The sequence below is a fragment of the Antechinus flavipes genome, chromosome 1 (genome assembly GCF_016432865.1).
Source record: "Antechinus flavipes isolate AdamAnt ecotype Samford, QLD, Australia chromosome 1, AdamAnt_v2, whole genome shotgun sequence".
In the NCBI taxonomy this organism is placed as follows: domain Eukaryota; kingdom Metazoa; phylum Chordata; class Mammalia; order Dasyuromorphia; family Dasyuridae; genus Antechinus; species Antechinus flavipes.
The window spans coordinates 128,318,167-128,339,188 of record NC_067398.1 but is presented as its reverse complement, the minus strand read 5'-3'; the positions used below and the strand labels follow the sequence as shown (position 1 = coordinate 128,339,188).

Here is a 21,022-nt window from a genome sequence, read left to right as displayed (position 1 = left end):
GTTTTTTTTCTTTTCTTTTTTCTTTTTCTTTTATATTTAAATTATAAATAAATAAATTTTAAATTAAAAAATATATTTATATCCTAGGTGATGTGTAACTGTCTGCTACCAAAGAAGTAGAAATGAGACAGAGAGGAGACAGGGTAAATAAAAAGATCTGAATACAAAGAGAACACACTACAGACCTGAATGATGGGGACACATCTAACAAAATGAAATTTAATAAGGACAAGTATAAAGTCCTCCATTTAGGTTAAAAATATCAAATGCACTACAATGAAATAAGGAAGTTGTGACTAGATGCCTGTTGACATGACAAAGACTTAGAAAGCTGACTCAAGGTCAATATCAGACAAAAGTATTAAGTAACTGACAAAAAAAAAAAAAGCCAATGCAATCTCTGGCACATTAAATGAAATATAATTTGCACCACAAAGGAGATGATAATTATTGCCAACATTTATATGGTGCCTTAAAGTTTACAAACTGCTTTTCTCTTGTGGAATTGCCCCATATTTAATGAATGAGAGATGGACATCATTTTACTCTATCACCCTGGTCAAATCACATCCTGGAATACTATATTCAGATGTGGGAGCAGTTTTTAAGGTACTGACACACCAGAGTATGACCAGCAGGGTGAATAAAATGGCAGCAGGACTTTAAGCCACATCAGCAGAAGAATGAACAAACAGAAACTTGGTTATAAACATTTACTATCTATAATGTATTTTGTTAAGTTCTGGGGACAAAAATAAAAAAGCAAGACAGCCTCTGCCCTAGCTTATTTTCTAACTGGGAGAGACAATGTACATAACTGAAGATTATTTGATGGCGCTAGGGAAATTTAGCATGGAGGGGAAAAAAGTTTTAAGATTAGCCTAATATTGTTAGTTATTGGAAATTATATTAGCTTAAGAACCAGAAGTCATGAGTGTCAATCTTCTTATGCTACTAACAACTTGTCACAGCCCATGTGACACTGAGTAACCTACAACTCCTGAAAAGTCTAGATTACCACTTTTCAGTTTTGTTGGAAAAGATCTTCTTTTGGGGAGCTGAGGATTAGAATTTGTCACTGGACTTCCTTTTAACTCTGAAATTTTGAGATTCCATGCAACCCTGGTACCATTATCAATCTACATAATATCAGCAGCTTTATAAGGTATAAGGTTTGAAGAAGAATAGGAGAGGGGTGGTTCTTTTTGTATTTCAATTACTAATAATGTATATTGTTTGTCTTTATTGAAATTGCTTATTTTTTTCAGGAGAAATTTTTTTTAAACTTAGGTAGTAACATTTACTTTCTAAAAACCTTTAGATAGTTGTATTTATTTTCTAACATATAATAAAATTATGTGTGTGTGTATATATATATACATATAGATACATATATACACGCACAAGCTGTTCTTGCAATGTAAGGAAAAAATGAAGATGATTATCCACACATTTGAGTGGACCCTCTGTGGTGAATTTTTGTGAAGATACAAACATCTGTAACACAGGATAGACAGGTGGGACGGGTTACAATGTGAATTATTGAAGGGAACTACAAAATTTATGGGAACCCAAATCTATTTGAGTATAAGAAGTTTGGGAGGGAAAAGTTTTCAATTTGCTACTTCATAAAGAAGAAAATTTTTTAATTTCCTAGGCAATCAGATTACAAAAATAAGGTATTCTAATAGTTAAATGGGGAAAAAAATTGTCCTCTTAATAGAATTCATGAATGAAATACTCACCTGGTATCAAAACCTCGAACAATTGCCCCCATAGCCTTAGCTGCTCCAGCAGATGCAAGCCCAGCAACTCCACCACCAATGATAAGAATCTAGATTAGGAAGTGTAATCTGTTATTTTAAAAAACAAAATTCATTATCAAAAATGTTTGAAAGATTATTAGCTGGTAAATGGACTGCATTAGCTTGGCTATTCTCAGGAGGTAGTAAAATCAACTTTTTTTCTTTAAACAGGTTTTCAAAATAGAAACTGTTTAACCAATCACTTGTCTCCATTCAATCTAACAATTAGCATTTCAATTAACAAACTAATGCAATATCAATATGATACAATATCTAAAAATCAGTAAATTGTTCTTACTTTATAAAAGCCATTTCCACAAAAACCTCAATTGCAGACATTTTAGCTATCTCTTCTCAAATTCCAACATCTCCTAAATTCAGGGAATTTTATTGTTGTTCGATATATTTTCATGACCCAATTTGAATTATTCTTGGCAAAGATATTGAAGTGGTTTGCCATTTCATTCTTCAGGCAAACAGAACCGAGGCAAACAAGGCCAAATGACTTGCCCAGGATCACACAGAACATAGGTGTCTGAGACCAGATTTGAACTCAAAATGAGTCTTCCTGAATCCATGCCCAGTGATCTATCCACTGAGCCAACTAGTTCCTGTAAATTCAAGGAATATTAAGACATTCAAGAAAAGCATAACTTTAGTGAGGTGTCTCCTCATTGCTTATTCAAACATAAAGTGACAGCATTACTTCACTACTAAACTAAATATGCCCCTAAAGTTTAAAGTAATGGCAACTGGTTCACTATTTAGGAGTATAATTCAAGAGATCCCAAGAACTTATAATTCCTTTGATAGAAGAACCTACCTATTCTCCTAGAAACAAGGAAGAACTTGTTTCATGTTCCATGAACCTTAGAAATGAATTTCCTGAGTACTGCTGGAAAGAAAGCCTGGCAGGTATGCTGCCCATAAATAGTGCAATTAAAGGCAACACAATGTTCCTCAGGAATTATCTGGTATTCACAGAATTAATGATGCTTGTAAACATACAACAACCCACAAATGTCAATAACTTCCTCATTTCCAGTCATCCTGGGCAATAGCATCCAGAACTAACAAAGGAAGTAGGGGCTCCAGCAGCTGCAAAATTGACTCATTGATCTCCAATACAGAAACAAAATCTAGAAAGATTATCGGGTTAATTCTCTGATTGTAGAAAGGACTACACTTATCTTCTCAACAGAAGAGAATTATTCCTATTTGTGAAGGAATTCATGCTTAAGGATTTTTTTGGGTAACCTGAATATCTAACTTTCTTCTCTGTTGAGAAATTCTTTTTTGCATCTTATTTAAATCCTTCATGCTTCAGGCTAAACACTTTTAATATTGTTTTGGTCTCAGTGGAAAAAATAGAACTAATCACCATTATTAGATGATCACATTTTCAATTTTTTATTTCCAAGTTAAATAATCCCCATACCTTTAGCAAATGCTGAATAATTACAAACCTGTTTCATCAATTTGTGTCTCATCCTATGTCCTCCCATAAATTTAGGGATGATGCTATAAACAAAATCATGATCCTTTGCAAGTATACGCACCTAACAATTACATGGACTAGATGATAATTCAGAATCATAGAATTCTAGAACTGGAAATTCCCAGTTACTAGTGAAAAAAATATATATATATACACATATATTTGTGTGTGTGTGTGTGTGTGTGTGTATACATGTATGTATATATATACACACACATATATAAAAGAACAAGCATAGCCTCAAAGAAAAGATGTAGCTAACAACTTCTACTCCTTTACAGAAATGGAGATCAATGAAGTGAAACATAATTTACGTTTTCAGAGTTCATTATGTGTTAATTAGTCATATTGATTTTTTCCTCTTCTTTTTATTGTTCTTATTTTAAAAAAAAAAATTTGTTTTTATATGAAATTATTCCCTGGGAAGAAGGAGAAGGCTTATACAGGGAATTTTAAGGAATGTAAAAACAAGATATCAGTAGAAAACTTTTGAAAAAGAAAGAATGAAAATATCTTATAATAAAAAAATTTTTTTAAATAGTCTTATTAAAAAAAGAAAAGACATATGATGGCAGGTACGGTAGTACACACCTTCAATCCATGCTCTTGAGGAAAAGGAACTTGGTAACTTTCTTTGATCATTCTAAGATACAATAGAGCTAAAGCCACATTAAGTTGTCCACAGTAAATCTAGCATTTATATGGTGAGCTCCCCATAATGGCGAGCCACCAGACTGCCTAATAAGGAATAAACTGGCCCAGGGTAGAAAATGTAGAACAGGTTAACGCTTCTATGTCTATGTATTAGAATCAGATACACAAGTGGCAGCTATACTTCCAACCCAAGTGAGATAAGGAAGTCCCAGTCTTAAAATAATCATAATTATAACCATAATCATAATAGATACACTGACCTTCAATAGCTTAATTTCTCCCTGCTCCCCCAGCCTATTACTTTTATTATAGCTTCACTGGTCTCCCTTCAGTTTTGAATCAATGGTTAGCCATTTTATGGATGCTTTCCTATATTTTCAAACTCATTCTTTTTCTATGTTCCTGATTTATTAATATCTAATCCAAGCTTGCCCTCTGTCATCATCTCTGTTCCTATTCCTGATCTATGAAGCTGCTTGAAAAAACTATGGAATAATATTACCTCAGTCCCTTTCAGATTGATGATATCAAACCTTAACTGGCCCATCACTAATACATGGCAATCCTTTTACTCATCTCTCATGTAGTAACAGACTATATTATATTATGTTACTCTTAAAGAGCACACAGCAACTTCACACTGATTTTGTGTTTTCTCTTTTAGTATCTGCAATAACTGGTGAAGAATTTCTCTTTTCTTTCTTCAGCACTACATTTCTCTCTTCTGGCCTCTTTCGCTCTTTCTTTCTTTCTCTCATATGGCCTGATCTCATATTTTCCTGAAAAGGCTCAGATCATCTGATATTGAATTCCTTTAACATTCTGCTTCCTCAAAAAAAAAAAAAATTCTGCTTCCTCAATGCCTTTTAATTTCTCTTTTCCCTCCTTCTTTTCCTATCCTCCAGTCATAAAATATAAAATGACACCTCCTTCTTGCCAACACCAACCTTTGGGCTTGATCCTTTGAAACACCACCCCCAATTTCCTCTAGGATCTCACTTTCTTCCCACTTTCTTTTCCCCTTTATGTTCCCCTCTGCTGATTCTTTCCCTTTTACCTACCAATATATTCATTTCTTTATCCTTAAGGAAGGGGAAAAAAGGCTTTCTTTGACCCTTCTATCCCTTCAGTCTATCATACTATCTTTCTCTTCCAAATTTCAGCAATCCATATTCACTAACTCTAGGCTGTTCTTCCCAAGGTCATAGATAGATATCAACCTGACAAAACTGGTGAACTCTTCTCAGCACTTCTTCCATATTTCTCTTAGCATCTGTCAGTGCTGATTATAACCACTTCCGTCTCCTTTCCTCTTTTTCATCCCTTCCCATACAATCTAGTTAAGTGATCAATAGTATTTTTCCTGGCATTTCTACCTTCAAAGTAGCTCTCAACTTCTCTCCCTTCTACTCCACTCCATTCACACTGCCTGAAACCTAGTTTAGATCTTCATTACCCTCTCCTCACTTTGAACAACTGTAGAAGCCTAATTGATTCTTCTTTATACACACCATCCTTCACAATGATGCCAAAGTCATGACTGATCAGTCCTGGTATTCAACTGCTCATTGGATAAATTAAAATTGCACACAATCATCTATGCTAGGTCACTGCTGGATCTTTGCATTAAGATGATTACTTTGACATTGATGTAAAGAATGATTAGTATAAAGGAGAGACTAGAGGCAGGGAAACACAATAAAAGAAACCAGGGGGATATAAAATGGAACAAAGAAAATTTTGCAATTTTCAGTCTCAAAGCAAGCTTAGTTATCCATTTTAAGGGGCAGTAGTGGGGATGTACACTGGGTCTCCCTATCTTTCCAAGGTTAGAAGTACAGGGGGCTATATAGAGATCAGCATGAGAAGTTCTGACCTCCTTTCTGATCTTGATTTATTTATCCCTCCTTATGCAGACTGGTGGGCCCCTTACTCCCAGAGGCTTTCATATTGGGATCAGATCTACTGTAAACAATTAACTTTAGCCCTAATATAGCTCAGAATTCCTGAGCTCAAGAGATCCATTAACCTCAGCCTCCCCAACAGAAGAACATTATAGGTGTATACCATTACATGTATTCCATCACACTTGGCAAAAACTTATCTACTCAAAGTGTAAGGCCTACCATGTCTCTAGAGATATATTGAGAGGTAGAGGAATATATTAGTGGGAAATTATTAAAGAATCCTGTAAAGGAAATTCTATATAATGGACATTGAGTACAGTAGTTCAAAAATACTCATGCTTTTATGATATTAGGTAAGCTTAAATTAAGGAAATTTTTCCTCAAAACCAGAGAAACCATCTTTTCTAGTGATTAATGAGTTCTTATTTATTACCTTAGCTGGAGGAACTTTTCCGGCTGCTGTAATCTGGCCAGTGAAAAAACGTCCAAAATGATTTGCTGCTAGTACAACTGCTTTGTAACTGGGAGAAAGCATACAAAATATAAAATAAGCAATATTACTTCCAAAAACTTTGAAGTACTACACAAATACCAGCACATGCTACTATTGCTACAGTAAAAACCAGAATGATTCCATATTTTATTTACATAAGACATTTTAAAGTTTATCTAAAAACAGAACCTCAAGTTAACCTTTAATTATTGGTAGATTTAACCCACTTATGGGCTTTTCCCTCAGCCTGGTCCTCCCCCTGACACCCAACCCCAGTTGATAAAGCACCATCCCCAGCACAAAACAAAAACTCAAGAAATACCATTTGATTTGTTAATTAAGTGAAACATCATTAAGGAAGCAAATCTTCAGAAATTGTATATGTATACATATAATAAATTTCAAATAATTATTAATACCTATTCAGATCATTTATATTCATCCATTAATGAAAACAAACTGAAAGGTAACTATAGAAGAAATGAAAATGTCATTTCTTTAACAAACTAAACAAAGGAAGATATAGATAGATACAGATACAGATATATAATCACTTATCTACTAAGATAAAATGAAACAAGACAAACTCTTAAATTGTTTTCAAAAAGCCAAAAATCAGAAACAACTTTATAGAAAAATCAAACACATAAGATTGGAATTATAATGAAAATGCTTTTATAATACTGCTCTGCTATAATTTACACTGAATTATTTTTAATCTTAAAATAAATATTTATCCTACCCAGCAATGTTGGCCATCGAGCTAAGAGCATCATATCCCTGAGCAATGGTGACTCTTGGAACCTGGTCCATTGCCAGAACTGTAGTTTTTCTTTCAGAAAGTTTTTTCAGCAAGTCTGGATTTTGAGCTGGGTAGATAAAACTAATCAGTGTGCCAGATTTCTTTAAAAGGTCAGCCTCATGGGTGCCTAATACAGGGTTTAGCATGGGAGCTCTAACCTGAAGAAAAAGATTAACAGTTTTAAGATTAAAAACCACAACATGTAAATAGATATATATAGATATAAATATATAGATATCTTTTTCATATTTCACAAAAAATAGCAATAAGGACATAATTAAAGGGTAAGGATAAAGACATAATCACAATTTCTGGTAACACTGAATTCTGCTAGCTCTTCACTGTTTCAGTTTCCACAATTGTAAAATGTGGATAATAATTACCCCTTCTTCCCAGAACTTCTATGAAGATCAGACAAGATTAATGGTAAAGCACTCAGCACAGTGTCTAAAGACACTAAGTGTTATGTAAATGCTAGCTATTATTATTGTTAAATTTTTACTTTTTTGGTGAAATTTGAAAGTTGAAAAATTCTCTTCACCTATATTTCCAAGAGGCCTAAAACCACATTGAAGAACTAGCAGAATTCAGTGTTAACAGAAATTACAAATTCTTATGTAACACAAAAAAGATTAAAATTGGGAAATGTTCAACAAAACAAAGAAAAATATAATACATATTGTGAATCTGTAGTTTTCTTAGTCTATATTATAGCCTGAAGGGATCTGCTTCAATTAGTATTTGCTACACTAGCTTGGGCAACTCTCTAAAGACTATAATGTGCAGAGAAGGTGCCAGCCTGCATAAATAGAGAGAATTTCCCATATCACTAAAATGTCAGATTTAATTCTTGACCCTTAATAATTGGAAAAACATAAATACTCTAAATTTTAAACTTTTAAACTGGTGCTTGGAATTCAAATGTGTGTGTGTGTGTATATGTGTGTGTGTGTGTGTGTGTGTGTGTGTGTGTGTGTGTGTGTGTGTATTTGTGCTGAGGCAAATGGGGTTAAGTGACTTGCCTAGGGTCACACAACTAGGAAATGTGAAGTGTCTAAGACCACATTTGACTTGATGTGCTCCTAACTTCAGAGTTGGAGCTCTATCCACCGTGCCACCTAGCTGTCCCCAACATAAATTTTTTTAAATTTTAACTAGGGCATCACCAAAAATCAGAAATTTTAAACTTTTCTTACTGGCTTTATTAGTAATTATGACCTTACTATATTTTGCTTTAAAACTTTAGACAATTTCTAAGAAATATCATAAACCTACAAGTATTCCAATGAGGAAAATGATTTTTATCTCCCTAATCTTTTTTTTAAGCTTGTTAGAGAAATTTGCTATTCTATCAATTTTTAATAGGTGATCAGCTCAGATTGCTCATTTGGTAATGTGAAGTAATTAGACTGACTTGCCACCTCTAAAATCTGGGGATTATGCAACTTACTAACATATTAACAATATAAACAGTTATTCAATCTGTTGTTACTTTCTTTGGCATAACTATTCCCTACAAATAGCACCTGTCACACTTTAAATCATGATGTCTTTTAGTTATTAAAAGATTATGGGACAGCAAGATCCAGGCTTCAATCTGTACCATTTTTTTTTAATTCCAAAATCACAAATACTTGTTCTAAATATTTGAGAAAGATAGAACCTGATGGCATGCAAAATTTCCCTAGCCATTAAAAAAAAAACCCTCATTTTCCATATCACAGAAGTTTCCCTTTCCATTCTTTACATTTGATAAAAGTTACATAAGAATTTGAAATTCACAGCAATAAACCACTTATTTACATTAAAAGACATTACAAGTTTTCACATCAAATAAAGCACATTTATAAAGCTATTTTAGCATACAGAGGAATAAAGAGGAAAACAAACAAAAAAAGGCAATTACTTTGACAACCAAGTCAGATCCTAATACTTCCTGTGTCCCTTGGATTACAGCTCCCGCAGATCTGTAGTGATCATCAGAAAACTTGGAGGCTTCACCTGCACCTGATTCCACCACCACATTAAAACCCTGTTTAACCAAAGCCTGAACACCAGCTGGTGATAAAGCTACCCTCTTCTCATTTTGGAAAATTTCCTTGGGGACCCCCACAGTCAACTGTTTATATGGAATTCCTATAACACACAAAGAGAAAAAACACATTTGGGTCAATAAAAACAAAGAAGATTGATTGACTAACAGATTTCTGTTATGGAGAAAGGCTATTTTCTTGTTCAAAGTACACAAAAAATTTTCACCACTTGCAAAAGACTTATTTTTTCTGACTAAATAATGAAAATAAAACTGAATTAATTAAACTGAAAAATGTAAATGGTCTATTTAGTAGTCTTTCTCAAGTGCCAGAAAACTCTCACGTGCCAACTTTCCAACTAACCATTACCACATGACAATTTCAAGTTGCTATTAGGGATATACGAAAGGACCTCAATCCTATATTACCAAAGAAGGAATGATTTACAATGGATCAAAGTTAAGAAATACTTTTTGTCATTTTGTTATGCAATAAAAATGTTGTTAGACTGATTTTGCCCAAACAGCAGCAAAATTCTAGAAAAGATCTCTTTTATATCTAAAGATTTATGCTTATTAAGAATTTTGAATTGAAGCTAAAATTTCTCATGCACACAAATTTTCCAATAAATATTATTTATACTAAAATATCCTCAAAATGTATGTTTGCATATGTGTGACTTTTATTTAATCCACACTACTAAGACACAATGTTGTTCAGATCAAAGATTCCTAGGTCTGAGGATAATTTTTTTTTATGTGTCACAGATCCCTGATGTAGCCTGTGGATGTATTTCTCAGAATAATTTTTATGCATAAATTATATCTTGCATAAGATTATAAAGGAAACAAATTATATTGAAATAAAGATGTAACTTTTTTTTCCATCTAAGTTTGCAGACCCTATGAAATCTATTCAGAGATTCCAAGGGGCCCCTGTACTTCAGTTTAAGAAGTCCTGCTCTAAGTTAATGAGACTAATGCTGCTAGAGAACCCCAGTGATTAGACTCAGTAATACAAAAGAATGAGAGACTACTTTCTTCATTTGGAGTTAGTGTGCCAAACCTTCTAATTTATTACTTTTCAACTTTGAATCAGTCATCTACTCAATAACATGGTTTTCTCCTAGTCCAATCTCTACTCTCTAGACAATGTTTCTAGTAGATTCATATTAGACTGTGTTTGGCCAAATCATAGAAGCAGTAACAAGGAGTTGTGATTATTCCTTTGACAAAGAGAATCATCTCTTTATCAAAGGAATTATTTAAACCAAAGGTCCCCTGGTGCATTCTGGAATCATTTCCTCATTCATGAAGAAGCTGGGGAAAGAAAACTACAAAATATTGAGTCAGGATGGAATTCCTTGTGGTCAACAGATCAAGGAATTTCTTTAAAGAAGATCTGGAAAAAAATTAGAATCTTCAGAAGCTTGGGAAAAATCAAACCACCAACTTTTTGCCAAGCTCTTAAACTAGTAAGCAATTTCAAGCAAACTGGGCAATAAATATTCTTATCTTCAGAAGACCTATAGGAGAAGGGTTAGGAAAACATTCAGATTTCTGTTATACTCCAGTTGGAGGAAGGAACTCAAATGTCTATAGAGACATGTACACACACATTTACATGTTATGTAACATGTTAACACGAACACATGTTAACATTCTATATCAGTTATGAAAATTATCTCCATTTTTCTGCAAGGGATCTTCTCCACTGGCAAAAGAAAACCAGTTGATAAGATAACCCCTTTCTCAGTATCTAAAGATAATTAACACAGAACCAGAAATGACTGATGATAGTACATTATTATTCTTTGGTTCATACAATATTTGATTCTCTTTAGGAATCTTCTAAAATTACTTCACATTTTGATTCACATAAAACTTAAAACTTTACCTGGTTTTACAGGAGCTTTACACCATAGGGTCTGATGGGTGTGAAAAGTTCGTAAAACTTCTGTTTTCCCAGGTAGCACCTTAAATGATCCCAAATTAATGAGTAGAGGACTTGAATAGCTCGTCACCACTGTTTTCAGTATGCTTGCCATGATGGTCTTAATGTAGTGATCCCCTCCAATGTACTGCATATGAGTCCAATAAAGAAAGGGAAAGAAGGGGAAAAATCATTTTTTTTTTTTTTGCTTCTGAAGTCTCAAAAATAGACAAAAAAAAAATTGTTGTATTTATCAACAGCAAGCCTCCTACTTTAAAACCAGATATATGCTAAAACATGGTCTATAAGTCAGTTGTTGGAAACTCCAGAACACAATATACAGCAACATTGTAGTACAATTCCCAAAGTTGTTCAGCAAAGTCTATTTAACTCATTCAAGAATACTTTTGCAGGTGTACCGTTCCCTTTCTAATCCTATCTAATCATAGTCCAAATTTTCCCAAACATTTCCCACTGAAACTTACTCAATTTATTCAAAGATCTCCATTCCCTAGATTCCTTCAGGGATCAAGCCCAAAAACAACCTCCACTTACAGGCAGGCCATCCTGACCCCATAGCTGAGGGCACTTCTCTCAGAAACTACTTAATATATATTTTGTATTTTCCTCTATGGATATACAATGTTTCTAATCAACAATACATAAGTTCCTTTACAGAGAGGACCAGTTGTTTTGGTGTTTTCTTATCCTCAGCACCCAGCATTGATAATTCTTTCTTAATGAAGAATGTGATCTTGCTCTCTTATTATCTCAAGGTTACAAATTATTGGACAGAATTGTCTCCCAGTCTTGTGACATGACGAGCCTAACTCCTGTTCTGGTGATACACAGTTTAGATGATGTAGTAATTGTTAGTGTTTAAACAACACTTTAAAGTTTGCAAAGTGCTTTACATATATTACCTCAATTAATCTTAATGAGAGGTACCCTTATTATCCCCAGTTTACAAATAAGGTAACAGAGAAATTATGTGGTCTATCCAGGGTAACAACTATTGTCTAAAGTCAGAAGTCTGAATTCTGCCATTATTCCTGATCCCAAATTCAACACTCTCTCATTCACACTATTAAACATGGGTCACAATTGCTAACATGCTGTACGATGTCATCTTCAAATATTTGAAGAAATTCATTCAACAGACAAATCCTTTTATTTGACCATATATTAGGGATGTTTAATGACAATGGTGAATGTTTCCATATTTAATTTCTCTTGTAAATTTCAATTTAATTTCCCTCATGTAAATATTCAGATCATAGAACAAAATTACTTCCACAGTTCAGAAAAAGAAAGAGAAAAATTATTTACATACACATGAGAATCATTTTACCTGACAATACCCTTCAGGGCTACATTTAGTTCATCTGAGACTTTTTTATCAAGAGGAGCTTTAGACTCTACACTCTTCATTCAGGTTGTAGGATCATAAAGACATACTATTCTATAGAAAATATCCTTTGAAAGCCTTCATATTCCTTTCTCCCATTTTCATTAGGATACTCTTGAAGTTGAAATAGTGAAACAGTAAAAAAAAAAAAAAAAAAAAAAAAAAAAGTTGCAATCTTAATTTAAATCTTAATTATAAAAATAAAAATCTCAAATGCTAGTTCTTAAGAACTAGCTTATTTAGATACTTATAATTAATTAGGCTTAATTAGATACTATAAATGCATTCTCTACAATCTAATCCCACAACTTTTCCAAAGAATACCTGGATTTATAGGGAAGAGAGTGGTATCATTGGGGCACCTTTGCCCACTACACTCCCAAATGACCTAAGGAGGTTTCCAAGGACAGTATAAAATAACTACTAACACCCTGGATTTGTTTATCTCTTCTTTCCCACTCTTTAGAAGGTAAAAGAGAAAGGAGAGCCTGGCTATCTACAAATTACTAAATAAAACAACACTTAATTGAATAAGCTTAAAAAAACAGCTCCTTCTCTCAGAGAAATATTAATTAAACAGTGTCTTAGCTCACTCACCCACCTGAAAAAGGTTTGTTTAAGCACCACAGTGTTTCAGGAAAGATTGTAGACACCACCCAAAGAATGTCTTCTCCATTACCTGCCCTTCTGCCAGCTTTGTTCAATAGAATGAATGTTCAGAGAGACAGCATGGTGAAATAAATAAGAATACTAATTTTCAAACATTTGGTTTTGACCAGAAGTAATTTTACCTGAGTCTCACTTTCCTAATTTGTAAAATGGTTAACACCTGTAGTACCTATTTCACAGAGTTGTAAAGGTAATCAAATAGATCCCAAATTTACAGGTGGAGAATTGGAAGGGCTCTCAACAGCTATCTAATCAAATCTATACACAAAAGGTATTACTTCTTCCAAAAGTAATAGTATAGTCTCTACACCAAGCAGTATGATCCAACTACTTCTCAAAGCAGCCCATTCCAATTCTGCACAATTCTATTAGGACCTTTTTCCTGGCATTAAACCTAGATTATAGATGAAGATACAATAACCAGAAGATGCATTTCTTGGGACACTTACACAGAAGTCCAGCCATGTGATCTACATCCATTAAGGAGAAGCAGAATATTTGTGCCTCATAGTGAAATAGTTCTCCAAATTGCCTAAATAATGAGTGACACATCTGGGAGAGTAGCATCCCATTTTAATTCTGATTAGTATTAGCTACAAGTTTTATTGTAATGGGTTTGGAGGAAAGGAAGAGAGATTTAAAACTGGTAATAGACTCTTCTACTGTCAGATTGTTTGTCAAACCATTAAATGCAACCTAGTGGACAAACTTGTTTTCTGATTCACAACTACACAGGCATTCATATTGCATCCAAATATTGACCATATATCTTCTACATCTTTTTGTGTCACTGTCCTGGAGAGTCCACTGAAGTACAAATTAGTATCTTTGATAAATTCTGAGCCAAGCATATACACTTGCTATTTTATCATAAATGCTTTTTGCCAATTCAACTTTACCACTGCTGCTAAAGAAATTCTTAATTCATCCTATGTCATGTTCGGACTAAGGAAATTGACAATATATTCATTGTGCTGATGTCATACTTGCAATCTGAACCACATTATCTTCATAATTATTTGATGTTTTATAAAACATCGATGTACCTGATGGGCCAGAACTTCTCAGTAGAAAGGGAGCTCACCATTCTACACATCAAACCTAAATTAATCTCTCTGCAAATTCTATCCTCAGTTCTTGGCTTTGCCCTCTGAGTTCAGAGAATAAATCTAACCCTTCTTCTTTGTGATAATCCTCAGAATTCTTTTAGACAGATACCTGCAGACAGCTATCATATTCCTTTTTGTCTTCTCTTATCCAGACTAGCATTACAAGTTCCTTCAATCAGTCCTCATGTGACATGGCCTCAAGATTTTTCACCATCCCAGTAAGTCCTCGGTATACTCTAGAGGTTATGCATGTCTTGCTTAAATTTTGATCTCCAAAAATAACTACAATATCCATATTAGGTGTGATGAAGACAATACAATGGAGTTGTTCCTGAAAGTTCTTTGGGGTGGGAATATTTTACCTGGCCAGCTATATATAAGGCCTTTGAAATTTCCTAAGGCAATCACAGATGATAATGACTTGAAAGCTAGATAGAATAACCTCTCACTACTTTGAGTTCTATAAATTGTTAATTCTGTAAGGCCCTTGTTGTATGTTACAAATATGCAAATGACCCTTGGCAGAAAAAAAGGTTTCCCACCCCTACTAGCCTCTCAAGATCATGTGGCTCCAGGCATTGTACTTCACCATGTTAACTAGCCCTAGAAACATTTTATTGTCTACAAATTTGATAAGCACTCCATACCTACCCAAGGCATTGATAAAAAGGTTAAATAGCACTTGGCCAAACACAATCTCTGAGATATTTCCCCAGATACCTCTTTGACACTGAATCATCAAGAATTTCTTAGTCTCTTTTGCTAGGTGGGCATCCCACAGGGCTCTGTGCAGGCCTTCTTCTACTCTTCCAGACACTACTTCTCTTAGTCATTTTATCAACTCTCATATTTAAATGGCATCTCAAATCTTCTTAAGCAGCCCTAATAGCTTACATCTCTAACTTCCTTTCAGACATTTCCAACTGGACATCCAAGAGACATCTTAAACATGTTCAGAACTGAATTCACTATTTTTTCCCTAAACCTTTTCCCTATTCAAACTTGTTTACTAATGCCAAGAGCATCCAAATCATCCCAGTCTCCCAATCTAGATATCATCTTCCATTTCTCACTATCTCTTATTCACTATATCATATCTGCTATCAAGGCCTGTAGATTTCATCTTTGCAGTAACTCTCAAATACATCCCCTTTCTTCCCCTAATTGTGCCACCACTGTGATACAGGCCCTCATGGATTCATACTTGGAGGACTACAAGAACATACAGATTGGTCTATCTGCCACAAGTCTCTCCCCAATCCAGTCATCCTCTATTTGATCTCCAAAGTTATGTCATTCTCTATTCAATAAATTCAAGCAAAACCCTTGAGATTTGCCACTGCCCCAGAGTTTCCTTAACAGAGAGCCTGCCAAGGACTACAATGCCAAGGGTATGCATTTCACATTTTAAAAATTCCACGCTGTAGTATGGAGCTTCTAAGAAGGACTTTAAAAAGAGTGGGTCAACACCTTAGCCTTTTCAAAATTCATTCTTATTCATATTCTTTCTCTCTCTCTCTCACTCTCTCTCTCTCTCTCTTCCTCTCTCCCTTCCTCCCTCCCTCTCTCCCTCCCTCTCTCTCTCTCTCTCCCCTCCCTAAATTTTCAGGAGTTTCTGATATATATCATGTAGTTTGTTATACTGTTTTTTATGAAAATGTCTTTTTCCTATTACTATATATATATATACAGTAAGCTTCTTTATGTATGAATCATGTCGTGTTCACCATTGTTTTCTTATAACCTCTAACCCAGTACTTTGTACTCACTGACAAAAACATTTATCAAGTGTCTACTATGATCCAGCCTCCAAACTATCTGGAAGAGCAACAAAGATTAAAAAGGTCACCAATTCTCAAGGAATTTACACTGTACTGTGAGGCTAGAGGTAATGTACAATGTATATTAATAAGTTAGAAAAGTATATATATACACAAAAAGAGTACAAAATAATCTGGGGGTGAGTGTCCTAACAACTAGAGGTGAGAAGAACCAGAAAAGGTAATGAAGTGGTTCTCCAATTGAGCTTTGAAAGAAGCTATGGATTTTAAGAGTTGGGAAGGTAGAGAAATAGATCCTGAGAGACAATAGCACAGAAATGAGATGTGGGATGTCTCATACAAGAAACATAAAATAGGCCAGTTACAAAAAATTATATTTTGTTATGGGGGAAAACCCTGTACACAGATAAACAAAGGAATTTTTACAATTCCATGTGCTCTCTCCTCTTTATTCCCATAGCAAGAAGCCTAATTAAGGGCTTCATTACATTTAACCAGGACAACTTCACAATTTCCTTTTATTGAGTCTCTCCATTCTTCAGTTTATCCTACATATTACTACAAAAGTAATGTTGCAATTTGTAGTAGTGGATAGAAAGTAGGCCTCGCATTCAAAATGACTGGTTTTAAAGTCTCACAAGTCTGGATAACTCAAGGAAAGTCACTTATTTTCTCAATGCCAGAGGTAACTAAGATTGCATGTAAATTGCAGAATAGTTGCTGATCACCTCAACAATCCATCCTCCGTTTCAGCAAAATGATCTTTCTAAATCACAGGCCAGCTGGGATGAAAATGCCCAGCCATGTGCATCTAGAAACAGAACAAGGAGACTGAATGCAGACGGAAGCATACTATTTTCACCTTTTTCTCTGTTTTGTTTTGTTTGTTTTTTCCTTCTCACAGTTTTTTCCTTTTGTTCCAATTTTTCTTTCACAACATGACTAATATGGAAGCAAGTTTAAATGATCGTGCATGTATAATCCATATCAAATTGCTTGCTGTCTTGGAGGGGAGGTATGGGAGGGAGGAAGAAAAAATTGGAACTCAAAATCTTGAAAAAATGAATGTTGAAGACTATCTTTACATATAATTGGAAAAATAAAAATAAACAAATAAACAAACAAACAAACAAATAAATAAATAAATTATGGGTCTGGCTATGTCACCTTTTCCCTCCCCTCCCCACTTCCATCCAAGAAGTTGGCTCCCTATTATATCCAGGAGCAAATAAAAAGCACTCTGGCTTTTAAAACCCTTCATAACTTTAAACCCTTTCAAAAATTTCCAGTTTTTTTATACCTTATTCAAATACTTTGTTATCTAGTGATAGTCTCCTTGTTGTTTCTCAAATATAACATTCCTCAAATTTACTGATTGTGCTCATGGCCACACTTCTTTCCCTTCTCATCTTTACCTACTCTCCTACCTGGCTTCCTTCAAGTTCCAGCTAAAATCCCACATTCTACAAAAAGCCTTTTCCAAAGCCCTTAATTCCAGTACCTTTCCTTTATAAATTACCTCAAACTCATCGTATGTATTCTATATGCTTACATGTTGTCCCCATTAAAATGTAAGTTCCTAGAGAGCAGACCTGGTTTTATGCCTTTCTTTACATCACCAACACTTAGCAAATAATAGGCAATAATAAATGCTTGATGATTTGATGATCTAGATTAGTAATAGAGGTTTCCTATGCCAATGAAATCACAAGTCTGAATTAAATATACATATATATGTAGGTATACATAATTACTGTTATTCATAAGATGATTTTATGAAGCTGCTATTGATATTATAAAAATACCATTATATATTCTCAAAACCATATCAGAACTATTAGAAAACTTCCAGTGTTTCTCTTTTGCCTACACAATAACCTACAAACTGGCTCCAAACTATTTTTCTGATCCTGTCTTCTATTCCCTCCAGCTAAAGCTGTTCTCCAAACAGGCCTAACTTTCTGCCTCCTTAACTGCTCACAATGTTCCCAATGTTTGGAATGTCCTTCTATCCTCCTCCCTCCACCTGTCCAGTTCCCTATCCATCTTTTAGCGTCCAATTTCAAGTCAAGAATGGAAAGTAAAAGATTTGGAAAATGTTGAAGTACTACATTGAACTGTTATGTCCCTCATTCCTTCATGACTATTTTACACCATTCCAAGAAGAATTTCCTTTTCTGAACTCTACAATCACTCTGTAGCTCTCTCACTTCACTTTCACATTCCTCCTTTTGCCCATCATGCCTCTTACTAGTCTGTTCCATTAGAAAAATCACAACTTATTTTGTCCCCTACAGGCTCTAAAAAAAAAGTCCTTTGCCCAATTAATTTGTTATTGGGGGTGGGTGGGAGTAGAACTGCTGGTGGAATGGAAAAATGATTGAATAAGTACAACTACAGAACATATTTCCTAATAAATTCAGGTAAAATTCTTTTGTAAATAATGTCTGGCTTAATCTTAACTGAAAACTGACTTATCGGAAAAGGGAACACACACAAAGAGACACAAAAGGTTCAGGTGGTGGGAAGGTCGAGATTAAGGGCAAAACTAATCGTCAAAACAAACAGTAAAAAAAAAAGTTAAAGTTTACAGAGGAAAAAAAGTGGAGAACCAGAAGTAGTCTCGCTAGCTTCGAACAAAGGGGAGGGACTAATACTCTTAACACTGAATATGGGTTGCTCCAGGACTCCAATCAGTCACTTTCAGAACTTTATGTGTGAATGCCTCTTGCAAAGAGGGCAAATAAAGGACAAGCTAAAAAAGTGATCATGTGGTCAATGCCAAACATACCAACGAAGGCATGACTGCCTAACAAACATTAGCTCTTGTCGGAGAGTTGGCCCCAAATAGACCACCAAGTCCAAGGCCACCCGCCTCCGCTAGTCCCTCCCACGACGGACTTCCAAGGTGCTCTCCAAAATTCCCACCACGTAGACAGCTGAAAGAAACCGCTATTTTTAATCTCCCCCTAGACGCCGATTGGTTGATGCTACATAATAGTCATTTCTATCTAGGAGTTTAAATTAGTGGCATGCAGATGGCATCCTCCTGCTCCTGTCCCTCCTTTATCAGGGGGAATGTAACCTTCCTTTAAATGGACAGACAATTCGGGTCCCCTCCTTCGGACTCCTCCACGAGTTAAGCATACGATGTAAGGCAGATCTCACTTTTGGAGCACACATGCCCTCAACCTATGCAATTGGAGGTGCTAAAATCATGTCCTTTGCCTTAGCTCTACTAGAATTCTTCCCTCTAGCAATTAAGCTGGTATAGCAGAAAGAGGGCTGAATTTGGAAGAATCTCAGTTCAAATTCCTGCTCTGCCACGTATTACCGGTATGACCCTGGGCAAGTCATTAACTGGACCTTAGTTTCATTATTTGTAAAACTAAGGTCAGCTATTAAGGTCCATTCTAACAGTGGAGAAGAGCTGGGCCTTTGAAGTAAATGTACGATCCTTTTAAGAATACCGCCGACCAGCCATAAAGCGTACAAAGCCCGGGCACTCAACATTTGGAGCCTCTTTGTCTCTGCCTCAGTCGCTGTCCCTCTGCTTCTGTCAGTCTGTCTCTCTCGCGTGTCTCTCTGTCTCTGTACCTCTTTTTCTGTCTCTCGTCTCCCTTTCCCTATCCCTACCGCTTTCCATCGTTTAGTTCCGTTAATGACATACTTGACTCATAAGTCTGCAGAATTTAGCTCTTAGCTCTCATCATCCTCCCCTGCCGTCACCCGCAACCATACATTGCTTCTGAACTATCATCACCCCCACTCCAGCACTGTTTCTGGACAAACCCCTTCCCCGGTAGCAACAGAACTGGCTTCGGAGTTCCAGTTCCAACAAATAACATTTTATCGGATTCTAACCACCCCGCCCCCTTTTGCAACGAGATTAATTTCTTTCCCAGAGCAAAGAAATGGGACGAGCTCCTTTCCCGTGGCTTCAACCCGAACAGCTGCTCCACGCCTCCTGCCCACGGGCCATACTGCCTGCACCTGCAGCAAATCTGAAACCACCGCCGCAAAACTGACCTTTACTTGGAGGGAGAGAGCCTGCCCGGGAGGGGACCCGGCGATGGCAAGCAGGAGGTTCCGAACCCAGCCAGGGTTTGCACCTTCAACCCGGAAGAACAGTACAGTAGAAACCCTGGAGCAGCCCAGTTCTCTGAGAACTGCCACGTGACGCTCTGCTGGTTACCCCCACCCCCTTCCCCACCCCACTCTTCCCGGGCCCCCAGTTTTTCTCTCTTCCTTCTTTGCCCTTCTAGCTAGGGAAAAGAGAAACCCAAGGAAAATAACCCTCTTTAGCCAATGCTTCTTCTTGAAAGGAACAACCTCCCTCCCACCCTAGACTGGTTATAACGTTTTATATCAGCAAAATCCTCTTTGTCTCTCTCCTTCCCAATCCCCCGCCCCTCACAACAGTTTCCTTCTACCAGTTCTTGTCAATCAAGTCGCGTGCCAACCACCGATGCAGTCTGAGTTGAAGTTAGCTTGACTGACTTCTGTCCTTGAAAAACTTAATTACAAACTAGGATTTCCTATTTGGTTCTTCTCCAGACTAAAGAAGAGTATAAAATAACTGGACTTTTCTAATTTAACTTAATTCCCAAGCTTTCGAGGAAAATCACAACTGAATCAGTAATCGGATATTAAAGAGGGAGGAGGGGAGAGCTATGTATAAAGGGCGGGAATAGGGTAGTTGTTTTTCCACTTGAGGAGGAGTTAAATGCTTAGGAAACTATGTCAGAGTTCTGAAATGTAATGTGCATGTGTGTTCACAGGCATCAAATCTAGCCTAGAGGAAATCACATACTTTGCCTAGGTGCCAGTAGATACCTCTTTTTCTTTCGGAGTGAACATTCTATGAAATTTCTTGACGACTTCTTTTAATTTGGGCAAAGCCTAAGGAAATTAAAACACAGCATAATATC

General features: G+C 35.7%; 1 protein-coding gene across 1 annotated transcript in view; it reads right to left on the bottom strand.

The window, feature by feature from the left end:
- Window positions 1-20,271, bottom strand: part of NNT (nicotinamide nucleotide transhydrogenase) — a 112,584-nt gene extending 92,313 nt beyond the window's left edge. Inside the window, exons 1-6 of the mRNA XM_051990558.1 lie at window positions 20,121-20,271; window positions 11,089-11,272; window positions 9,066-9,295; window positions 7,100-7,317; window positions 6,298-6,385; window positions 1,746-1,834 (exon numbers count right to left, since the gene is read on the bottom strand). Of these exons, the coding sequence (XP_051846518.1) occupies window positions 1,746-1,834; window positions 6,298-6,385; window positions 7,100-7,317; window positions 9,066-9,295; window positions 11,089-11,239 (776 nt within the window). The 5' untranslated portion in view covers window positions 11,240-11,272; window positions 20,121-20,271. The remainder of the gene's footprint in view (window positions 1-1,745; window positions 1,835-6,297; window positions 6,386-7,099; window positions 7,318-9,065; window positions 9,296-11,088; window positions 11,273-20,120) is intronic.
- Between the last annotated feature and the right edge of the window lie 751 nt (window positions 20,272-21,022).